The sequence below is a fragment of the Crinia signifera genome, chromosome 4 (genome assembly GCF_055691185.1).
Source record: "Crinia signifera chromosome 4, ASM5569118v1, whole genome shotgun sequence".
In the NCBI taxonomy this organism is placed as follows: Eukaryota; Metazoa; Chordata; class Amphibia; order Anura; family Myobatrachidae; genus Crinia; species Crinia signifera.
In genome coordinates, this window is record NC_139220.1 from 6,625,513 (window position 1) to 6,637,756 (window position 12,244).

The 12,244-nt window shown below is 47.6% G+C and overlaps 1 protein-coding gene across 14 annotated transcripts in view; it reads left to right on the forward strand.

Moving 5' to 3' along the window:
• The window catches only part of CACNA1C (calcium voltage-gated channel subunit alpha1 C), a 319,991-nt gene that overhangs the window by 265,157 nt on the left and 42,590 nt on the right, over positions 1 to 12,244 (forward strand). For 5 of the 14 annotated variants that reach the window (XM_083180855.1, XM_083180859.1, XM_083180862.1 and 2 more), the window contains exons 30-31: positions 2,694 to 2,780; positions 10,894 to 10,923. The exons of 1 other annotated variant lie outside the window; for it this stretch is intronic. In XM_083180855.1, coding sequence (XP_083036981.1) covers positions 2,694 to 2,780; positions 10,894 to 10,923 — 117 coding nt within the window. Of the gene's footprint in view, positions 1 to 2,693; positions 2,781 to 3,298; positions 3,383 to 10,893; positions 10,924 to 12,244 lie in introns of all 14 variants that reach the window. 8 more of the 14 variants (XM_083180858.1, XM_083180864.1, XM_083180857.1 and 5 more) reach the window with 3 other exon arrangements.

The window sequence follows — 12,244 nt, forward strand, 5'->3', positions numbered from 1 at the left end:
GATCACCAGAACACAGGCTGTGCGCTATACTGTGGTCACCAGAACACAGGCTGTGCGCTATACTGTGGTCACCAGAACACAGGCTGTGCGCTATACTGTGGTCACCAGAACACAGGCTGTGCACTATGCTGTGGTCACCAGAAGATGTAGAAACATGTTAGATGCACTCCAGCACCTCCTGCAGGTACTGCCTGCTGTCCCGTTACACCGAGGTCAGTGTCCTGTTGTCCCGTTACACCGAGGTCAGCGTCCTGTTGTCCCGTTACACCGAGGTCAGCGTCCTGCTGTCACATAACACCGAGGTCAGCGTCCTGCTGTCACATAACACCGAGGTCAGCGTCCTGCTGTCACATAACACCGAGGTCAGCGTCCTGCTGTCACATAACACCGAGGTCAGCATCCTGCTGTCACATAACACCGAGGTCAGTGTCCTGCTGTCACATAACACCGAGGTCAGCGTCCTGCTGTCACATAACACCGAGGTCAGCGTCCTGCTGTCACATAACACCGAGGTCAGTGTCCTGCTGTCACATAACACCGAGGTCAGCGTCCTGCTGTCACATAACACCGAGGTCAGCGTCCTGCTGTCACATAACACAAGGTCAGCATCCTGCTGTCACATAACATCGAGGTCAGTGTCCTGCTGTCACATAACACCGAGGTCAGCATCCTGCTGTCACATAACATCGAGGTCAGCGTCCTGCTGTCACATAACACCGAGGTCAGCGTCCTGCTGTCACATAACACCGAGGTCAGCGTCCTGCTGTCACATAACACCGAGGTCAGCGTCCTGCTGTCACATAACACCGAGGTCAGCGTCCTGCTGTCACATAACACCGAGGTCAGCGTCCTGCTGTCACATAACACAGAGGTCAGCGTCCTGCTGTCACATAACACCGAGGTCAGCGTCCTGCTGTCACATAACACCGAGGTCAGCGTCCTGCTGTCACATAACACCGAGGTCAGCGTCCTGCTGTCACATAACACCGAGGTCAGCGTCCTGCTGTCACATAACATCGAGGTCAGCGTCCTGCTGTCACATAACATCGAGGTCAGCGTCCTGCTGTCACATAACATCGAGGTCAGTGTCCTGCTGTCACATAACACCGAGGTCAGCGTCCTGCTGTCACATAACACCGAGGTCAGCGTCCTGCTGTCACATAACATCGAGGTCAGCGTCCTGCTGTCACATAACACCGAGGTCAGCGTCCTGCTGTCACATAACACCGAGGTCAGCGCCCTGCTGTCACATAACACCGAGATCAGCGTCCTGCTGTCACATAACACCGAGGTCAGCGTCCTGCTGTCACATAACACCGAGGTCAGCGTCCTGCTGTCACATAACACCGAGGTCAGGGTCCTGCTGTCACATAACACCGAGGTCAGCGTCCTGCTGTCACATAACACCGAGGTCAGCGTCCTGCTGTCACATAACACCGAGGTCAGCGTCCTGCTGTCACATAACACCGAGGTCAGCGTCCTGCTGTCACATAACACCGAGGTCAGCGTCCTGCTGTCACATAACACCGAGGTCAGCGTCCTGCTGTCACATAACACCGAGGTCAGCGTCCTGCTGTCACATAACACCGAGGTCAGCGTCCTGCTGTCACATAACACCGAGGTCAGCGTCCTGCTGTCACATAACACAAGGTCAGCGTCCTGCTGTCACATAACACCGAGGTCAGTGTCCTGCTGTCACATAACACCGAGGTCAGTGTCCTGCTGTCACATAACACCGAGGTCAGTGTCCTGCTGTCACATAACACGAGGTCAGCGTCCTGCTGTCACATAACACGAGGTCAGACATTCTAACTGTGCTTCTAATCTTTATTTTATTTCTCTTTTATTGGAATTGTCCTTTAATTAAAGCATAGGCTAGTATTCCCATCATGCCATCTAACCTGTTACAGTATACACCCTGCAGCATTGCCAGCTTGCGTCTGTGCCATCCCTGTCTGCCATCCCACTGTGCCCACCACCGTTCCTGCTGATCATGAGCGCTGACCCATTGCAATGCTATTCCATCACTGTGTTCTGTGTATAGATTGTCATTATGGTCCATCCAAATCTGCCCAGCACCGATGCTCCCAAATCCCACCCTCTACCCCCGTCACAGCAGAACGCCGATGGCCGGTGGGCTTTTAATGGAGACGTTTGAGCTTCTTGTGGTCTATAATGGGCCAGGCTAAGTTCTATCCATCTCTGGGTACATTCTGACATTGTTTCCTCCTTCTGTCCGTAGTGTGTGTCCGTATTACGCTGCTTGTTACAGATATATATATAGAATGTATAAAGCAACTCGTTAGCATTAATGATGGAGGTCTGAGTAGCGGCCAGTTCCACCCCACACATCACCCAACACCATCTCATAGACTAGAGTCTGGGTGCAGCGCCATAACCCCCTCACTGCTGGCTAATCTGACCACTTAACACTGTGATCCCTGGATTGACCCCTGCCGGTGCCCATCTTGGTTTGGGCATGCCCTGCTGATGCTGGAGGGGGGGTGCCCTGCTTGGTATGGGGGTGGGTTAAAGATGTCACTAACCCCTTCCCTGCCGCAAGGGCCTATACTGATTTAGATTGCATGCTCTGCTGGCGAGGAAGGGGGAATAGTGCTGATGCTGTATATAAGTCTGTCTAACAATCCTTTTTAATTCCCTACCCTGCCTTGCCTCCTGACTCCCCTACGTAGGGTTATTTTAGTGACCCTTGGAATGTCTTTGACTTTCTGATCGTCATTGGCAGCGTAGTAGACGTCATTCTCAGCGAGACGAATAATGTAAGTATATCGGGTCCGGCTCTCTCTTCCTTTCTACCTCCCCCCCCCTGCACAACCCTTCTCTCTCCCCTTCTCCATGCTGGTGTGGGTGCTTCTCTTTGCCCTCCTTCAAATTTCTTTCTAGTGGTTTTTTTTCAGCCCCTCCCTCCCCCCCTACAGGGAGAAGGGAGAGAGGGAAGGGGAAAGCCCCACGGCACCCCCTGCCTGCCCCTGGAAGAGGTGCACAATGGGTCTTTTCTCTCCCCCGTCTCTCCCCACCTTACATTCTGGAGTGTCAATGCGCAGATTAGCAGGTATCAGCCCAGCGGCCATGTACGAGAGGAGACCAAACATATCAGTGTAACGCATCTAAACCTTTCCGTTCTGTTACTCTTTTATTTCCGTTTTTTTTCCCTTGTTCACACTTTTTATTTTTCTTTTCTTTGATTTTCTCTTTTTTTTTTTCTCTTTCTCTCCCTTTCTTTCTCTGTTTCTCTCTCTTGCTCGTTCTCCCTCTTCTCCTCCCGGGCTCCTATCAGCATTATTTCTGTGATGCTTGGAATACATTTGATGCTCTCATAGTAGTGGGTAGCATTGTTGATATAGCAATCACCGAATTAAACGTAAGTAATCTGCCTCTCTCCGTAACTGTGACTGCATCGTCCTCACCCCCCGTTTGTCTCTCCTCTGCCATTTACATTAGTTATTTTATTATTATTATTATTTTATTCTTTTCTTTAATTAATATTATTTTATAGATATTTTTGTTTTTCTTCTGGAAAGATTTAGGATTCCGACTTGCATAAACTCCTTCTGGCATGAAATACACTGTACAGCAAGAGAGATCTGTCCTAGTGTTATAGCGGCCCACAATCACAGAAGGACAGAGTCGCGGATGCTACTGGGAATTAAATCAACCGGAAACTGCTTACACAACGCATTTCGCTAGCCATGCTCAACGATTACACGTTTAGTTAAAGCCTTGGTTTCTTATATCACAATAATTTTTATCATTTATGCTAACCGTAAATGAATGATGAATCTATTATAACAGAATAGTATTATACCTATCGACTGACACATTACTATCTGGGTTTGAGAGAACCGAGTCTTCTCTATTTTCATGCAACGCGTTTCGCTTGCTAAACCTGAAGATTACACATTTAGTTAACCTTTGACATATCCCAACCTTTTATGCCAAACATTGTAAATTAAAGATGGATAGATTATAACAGAATAGTATTATCCATGCCAGGCGAAGCATTACTGGTTGGGTTTGAGAGAACAGAGCCTGTTTTCATGCCTAAACCAACGCGTTTCGCCAGCCATACTTAAAGAGGATTATAGGTAAATTGAATACAGTATAACTGCTGTGTATACATAGGATAAACTAAAGGGTCTGTTATACAGATGTATTTGTCTGATAATTGATTGGTGCAATCCCGTCACCACGCACATGAATCTAACGTGCTCCTGTGGCTCATAGAAATGCATTGAGCTGTGATATCGCAGCGTGGCAATTCCGATCCGCATGTGCAAATTTGGCACGGCAAACTAGCACGAGCGACCGAAACACCGCAACAATAAGCTTGGCTGCATTAATAAACTCACTTCAGATGTCCTACAAACGAAGCTCATCTGACACTAGCGGAAGCCTCTTCCTGATCCCCTCCCGCCATTTACAGACAGATAATCTGCACAAGACACGTACTGACTAATGCAAAGCCTTGTTTTATAATGTAGCAAACTACAATGTAGCAAGTAATAATGTAAGTAGTTATAATGTAGCAAGTTATAATGTAAGAAGTTATAATGTAGCAAGTTATAATGTAACAAGTTTTAATGCAGCAAGTTATAATGTAACACGTTATAATGTAACAAGTTATAATGTCACAAGTTATGTAGTACGACATAATGTAACATAATGTAGCTAGTTATAATGTAACAAGTTACAATGCAAAAAAGTTATAATGCAGCAAGTCACAATGTAACAAATTATAATGCTGCAAGTTACAATGTAACAAGTTATAATGCAGCAAGTTACAGTGGGTCAAGTTATAATGCAGCAAGTTACATTGTAGCAAGTTACAATGTAACAAGTGAACATTATATAACATCAAGTTATAATGCAGCAAGTTACAATGTAACAAGTTATAATGCAGCTCGGTACAATGCATCAAGTTACAATGTAACAAGTTATAATGCAACAAGTTACAATGTAACGAGTTATAATGCAGCAAGTTACAATGTAACAAGTTATAATGCAGCAAGTTACAATGTAACAAGTTATAATGCAGCAAGTTACAATGGGTCAAATTATAATGCAGCAAGTCACAATGTAACAAATTATAATGCTGCAAGTTACAATGTAACAAGTTATAATGCAGCAAGTTACAATGGGTCAAGTTATAATGCAGCAAGTTACAATGTAACAAGTTATAATGCAGCAAGTTACAATGGGCCAAGTTATAATGCAGCAAGTTACAATGTAACAAGTGAACATTATATAACATCAAGTTATAATGCAGCAAGTTACAATGTAACAAGTTATAATGCAGCTCGGTACAATGCATCAAGTTACAATGTAACAAGTTATAATGCAACAAGTTACAATGTAACGAGTTATAATGCAGCAAGTTACAATGTAACAAGTTATAATGCAGCAAGTTATAATGCAGCAACTTACATTGTAACAAGTTATAATGCAGCAAGTTACAATGTAACAAGTTATAATGCAGCTCGGTACAGTGCATCAAGTTACACTGCAACAAGTTATAATGCAACAAGTTACAATGTAACAAGTTATAATGCAGCAAGTTACAATGTAACAAGTTATAATGCAGCAAGTTACAATGTAACAAGTTATAATGCAGCAAGTTACAATGTAACAAGTTATAATGCAGCAAGTTACAATGTAACAAGTTATAATGCAGCAAGTTACAATGTAACAAGTTATAATGCAGCAAGTTTTAATGCAGCAACTTACATTGTAACAAGTTATAATGCAATAAGTTACCATGTAACAAGTTATAATGCAGCAAGTTACAATGTAACTAGTTATAATGCAGCAAGTTACAATGTAACAAGTTATAATGCAGCAAGTTACACTGTAACAAGTTATAATGCAATAAGTTACCATGTAACAAGTTATAATGCAGCAAGTTGCAATGTAACAAGTTATAATGTTTCAGTCTATTTTGCAGCATGTTGAGAAACCTCTATATAACGTTAGTCTGTAAATGTATATCTGTAGTTGACATGTAAATTTAGGGCTCATTCATTTATCAAAAACAGGGGAGTTATTACCCTTTTGGGGTGACACTAACTCTTACTAAAATAAGTGTTTCAGGGAGTGAAGCCTGCACTCTTGTAATGAAACCCGACGCGTTTCTCTAGGTAAACAAAGGAACATAAGTCATACATTTGTCACACAGAACCAATGACATCACTAATGTTATCTAATGCACTGACGTGACTTCCATCTGTGATTGGGGCCTTAGCGGCGGACACCCCCTGCTGTACAGTCCTGGCCCTGCTCTGTCTATGTGACTTGGCATGATATAACCATTTCTTTTTATACAGGCTGTCCGCATTCCTCCTCTTCTGTACCCCACCCCGCAGGGCGGACCAGTAGGGGCTGAAGGCCCAGCTGGACATCCCCCTCACAGTGAGGAACGAAAAGTCTGTCCTAGCTCCCCACGTGTACAAACCTCCGACACAGGATTAAGCAGATGTATTTGCATTGGTTTCAATTAATATTTGGTTAATTCAAAAACCATGGTAGGCAGCCATTTTGTGAGCTGATAAAAAATTTAGAAGGCAGCCTGGCAATTAATGAGGCACGTAATGCCCCATGCCTCCTCAGTATGCCTAGTTACCGGAAAGGCTGCGTACAGGTGTAGGCGGTGCGTGCTGCGCTTTACGCTTCCGTGTGACTGACATTAAAGACACCTGTAGCAGATTATAATAATAATATTCCACATTAATTAGAGGACAATTAGGTCTACAAATGTCTTGTTAATGGACCATCAGCCATATTAGTCCCCGCCGCCCACAAATCACAGACCCACATCTATAATATATCTAAAGGCTCCCATGCAGCGATGGATCGGGCCGAGAAATCGGGTAAAAAGTGTCCAAATTGGATGTTTTTAATATCCTATTTGCTCGGGACCGTGCATTGGATTCGGAAAGCTGCACGTCCGACCTCTGAACCGGCCCTGCTCCCAGCAGTGGAGAATGGGATTGCGTACGACATATCATATGCAGAACAGCCCCTTTGAGAAGACACATAGGGCGGGATACACTAACCCGGAAATGTGGTGAAAACCCGTTATCAGGTTTTTACCACAGTTTTGTATTCTCTAACCCCCCCTCCGCTGGGGCAACGCCATGCAGGGTATCGCCATCTTTTGGTTAAGAATGTGGTACCCAGCGGAGGGGGGCGATGTGGGGCGACAGATGTTAGAATATCCTGCCCTGCATGTGTGTGACACTTATGATACATGCATCCTGCACCTGACTGAGAGCACCTGTAGTTAGGTGATTCCCCGGTACCTGACTGAGAGCACCTGTAGTTAGGTGATTCCCCGGCACCATCTGACTGAGAGCACCTGTAGTTAGGTGATTCCCCTGCACCATCCGCCTGTACCTGACTGAGAGCAGCTGTAGTTAGGTGATTCCCCGGCACCATCTGCCTGTACCTGACTGAGAGCACCTGTAGTTAGGTGATTCCCCTGCACCATCCGCCTGTACCTGACTGACAGCACCAGTAGTTAAGTGATTCCCCTGCACCATCCGCCTGTACCTGACTGACAGCACCTGTAGTTAGGTGATTTCCCCGGCACCATCCGCCTGTACCTGACTGACAGCACCTGTAGTTAGGTGATTTCCCGGCACCATCCGCCTGTACCTGACTGACAGCACCTGTAGTTCGGTGATTCCCCTGCACCATCCGCCTGTACCTGACTAAGAGCACCTGTAGCTAGGTGATTCCCCTGCACCATCCGCCTGTACCTGACTGAGAGCAGCTGTAGTTAGGTGATTCCCCGGCATCATCCGGCTGTACCTGACTGACAGCACCTGTAGTTAGGTGATTCCCGGCACCATCCGCCTGTACCTGACTGACAGCACCTGTAGTTAGGTGATTCCCCAGCACCATCTGACTGAGAGCACCTGTAGTTAGGTGATTCCCCTGCATCATCCGCCTGTACCTGACTGAGAGCACCTGTAGTTAGGTGATTCCCCGGCACCATCCGCCTGTACCTGACTGACAGCACCTGTAGTTAGGTGATTCCCCGGTACCTGACTGACAGCACCTGTAGTTAGGTGATTCTACGGTACCTGACTGACAGCACCTGTAGTTAGGTGATTCCCCTGCACCATCTGCCTGTACCTGACTGACAGCACCTGTAGTTAGGTGATTCCCCGGCACCATCCACCTGTACCTGACTGAGAGCACCTGTAGTTAGGTGATTCCCGGCACCATCCGGCTGTACCTGACTGACAGCACCTGTAGTTAGGTGATTTCCCCGGCACCATCCGCCTGTACCTGACTGACAGCACCTGTAGTTAGGTGATTCCCGGCACCATCCGCCTGTACCTGACTGAGAGCACCTGTAGTTAGGTGATTCCCGGCACCATCCGCCTGTACCTGACTGACAGCACCTGTTGTTAGGTGATTCCCGGCACCATCCGCCTGTACCTGACTGAGAGCACCTGTAGTTAGGTGATTCCCGGCACCATCCGCCTGTACCTGACTGACAGCACCTGTAGTTAGGTGATTTCCCCGGCACCATCCGCCTGTCCCCTAACACAGGACACTACAAGCTCCGGAATGACAGAGTTTGATGAATGGAGCCTATCCGGTCCGGCTTTCCGGGGTCCTGTCCGGTTTTTAAACATACCCAGAAATCCAGAATACAGTCCACCCGGAAATCTAAACCACTAAAATGCGTAAAAACCTAAATTGCAGCCGTCACAGAAATATTCACCTACAACACAGTCCTGTAGTTAGGTGATTTCCCCGGCACCATCCGCCTGTACCTGACTGACAGCACCTGTAGTTAGGTGATTCCCAGGCACCATCCGCCTGTACCTGACTGACAGCACCTGTAGTTAGGTGATTCCCCTGCACCATCCGCCTGTACCTGACTGACAGCACCTGTAGTTAGGTGATTCCCCTGCACCATCCGCCTGTACCTGACTGAGAGCACCTGTAGTTAGGTGATTCCCTGGCACCATCCGCCTGTTCCTGACTGAGAGCACCTGTAGTTAGGTGATTCCCCTGCACCATCCGCCTGTACCTGACTGAGAGCACCTGTAGTTAGGTGATTCCCTGGCACCATCCGCCTGTACCTGACTGACAGCACCTGTAGTTAGGTGATTCCCCGGGACCTGACTGACAGCACCTGTAGTTAGGTGATTTCCCCGGCACCATCCGCCTGTACCTGACTGACAGCACCTGTAGTTAGGTGATTCCCCGGCACCATCCGCCTGTTCCTGACTGAGAGCACCTGTAGTTAGGTGATTCCCCTGCACCATCCGCCTGTACCTGACTGAGAGCACCTGTAGTTAGGTGATTCCCTGGCACCATCCGCCTGTACCTGACTGACAGCACCTGTAGTTAGGTGATTCCCCTGCACCATCCGCCTGTACCTGACTGAGAGCACCTGTAGTTAGGTGATTCCCTGGCACCATCCGCCTGTTCCTGACTGAGAGCACCTGTAGTTAGGTGATTCCCCTGCACCATCCGCCTGTACCTGACTGAGAGCACCTGTAGTTAGGTGATTCCCTGGCACCATCCGCCTGTACCTGACTGACAGCACCTGTAGTTAGGTGATTCCCCGGGACCTGACTGACAGCACCTGTAGTTAGGTGATTTCCCCGGCACCATCCGCCTGTACCTGACTGACAGCACCTGTAGTTAGGTGATTCCCCGGCACCATCCGCCTGTACCTGACTGAGAGCACCTGTAGTTAGGTGATTCCCCGGCACCATCTGACTGAGAGCACCTGTAGTTAGGTGATTCCCCGGCACCATCCGCCTGTACCTGACTGACAGCACCTGTAGTTAGGTGATTCCCCGGCACCATCTGACTGAGAGCACCTGTAGTTAGGTGATTCCCCTGCACCATCCGCCTGTACCTGACTGAGAGCACCTGTAGTTAGGTGATTCCCCGGCACCATCTGACTGAGAGCACCTGTAGTTAGGTGATTCCCCGGCACCATCTGCCTGTACCTGACTGAGAGCACCTGTAGTTAGGTGATTCCCCGGCATCATCCGGCTGTCCCCTAACACAGGACACGACAAATGTAGACACGGAATGACAGAGTTTGATGAATGGAGCCTATCCGGTCCGGCTTTCCAGGGTCCTGTCCGGTTTTTAAACATACCCAGAAATCCAGAATACAGTCCACCCAGAAATCTAAACAACTAAAATGCGTAAAAATCTAAAATGCAGCCGTCACAGAAATATTCACCTACAACCCAGTCGGAACTTCTGAGCACACGTCGGTCTTTCCTGCACAGCTGAGTCAGGCCCTTCTGGATTCACCCTTTAAATAGATGCAAACACTTAAAGGGCTATTTATCAAAGAGTGATAATACTCGTTGTAAGTGATATATGATAAATGGTGCTCCAGCTAATCAGCTCCCAACTATCATGTTTTCAGCTCCTAACTTTCATATGTTCAGCTCCCAACTGCCAGGTGTTTATAAATTAACATTTGATAGCTGATGGGCTGGAGCGCCAATTATCACATACAGCGGGTTTCTCACTCATTGATAAATGGGCCCCTTAGCTTCGGAGCGGTAACCTCCAGCGCTCCCTCTACTGCTCTACTACAACGCTCATCATCCACAGTGGCCGAGGGGCCATGGCAGATGGTGCAGATTGTAGTTTAGCAGTGGGGGGAGTTCCCTACGCAGAGCGACCCCTATCTATCTATGATACACTTCAGCCAGGGGTTCAGGGCTGTACCAAGTTCTCAATTTGGTTGTATTCTGTTCTAAATTTGCTTCTGCCCCCCTCTACCTCCCTCTCCTACCCTCCATGCTGATCATATTGCTGTACTGTGCCCCCCTGTGGATATAGCCGGTATTACATCTTATCTCTGTCTGCCTTTCTTTAAAGACAGGTGAACATTCCCAATGCCACAATATGGTAAGACCAACAAACCCTTCAGAGCACTGTCACCCTTTTCCTCTGACACCCTTAACACAACTATGTCGGCTGTGTTGCCCCTGACCTCAGGGCTCTTCTCTCACACCTTGTCCAGTCTCTCTCTGCATGCCCTGTGGCCGCCATCTTGTATTTGTTGTGTCTCCTGAGCTGTGAACGTTGTGGTTTATCTGTGTACTACTCACCGTCCTGTAAGCTTATATTGGACTCTGATCTTCTCCGCTTGCCAAATGGCCAGTCTGGCAGACGACCCGAGAGATGTCCGACCTTTCTGGCAAATTAACCCGGGGAGAACAGAACCGGTGGGATTCTTGCTGAGAACAGACACTGTTCAGGTTCCTTATTCATTATCTAGAGCCGCCATTTTACTCAGCGCTGTACAGAGACTGTAGGTCGTTCTTGCTGGTCCTTGTCCCGTCACCTCTGTCGGAGTCCGTGCTTCAGAGGAAGGAACTCTCATCATCCACATAATTTATCTTCTACGGTTAGCGGTCAGGCTTGGAAACCACGACTCCACAGAGACACAGGGCACTTCCACCGAGGCAGCCATCTTGGCCCCACAGTTGCTGAACCATTTCAGTCCCTGCACCACTGGAGCTTACAATCTAGACTCCCTAACACACGGCTCCATTATCTGACAGAAGCCCATTACACTACCAGTATGGTTTTGGCCTTTTTTTGCGGGGAAACTTAAGCAATTGGAGGGAGAACATTCAAACTGCACACAGAGGGGTGAATCGGACTCAGGACCCCAGTGCTGTAATGCAGCCATGCTTACCACTGCGCATGCCTGCCTCACTTGTCTGATGTGTGGAATATTAAAGGTTCACTAATTACACCTTATTTAATAATTGCAGGTGTAGATAAGTATCACCTGTTGCACCATTAGTATGCACTATTATATTATATGGAGGAGATTTAGGGCCTGTTTCAGCAGTGGCTTGTTATGCAGCTGCGACCGCGGCCTTTGTGCTCCCCAGCCTCTGATTTGCCACTGAGAATGCAGCAACTTTCCCAGACACGCCCCTTTTTGCATTCACTTTAGGCCACCACCCAATCTGTGCCCTGAAATGCCCAATGGTCGCAAACATCTCCTCCAGTGTTGGTAAAGGTGTATGCAATCACAAACGCCATCGGACACGTGGGTTTGCGCAGTGATGGCTCCAATGCAGACACATTGACGCGGAATCTAGGTCCCCAGTCACTGACTAGAAACCACGGACAGCAATTGCTGCAGTAAAAACCTACGAGATGCAGAAACTGGCGTCAAAAGCGACATTATTTTAAAAATTTTAAATGATTA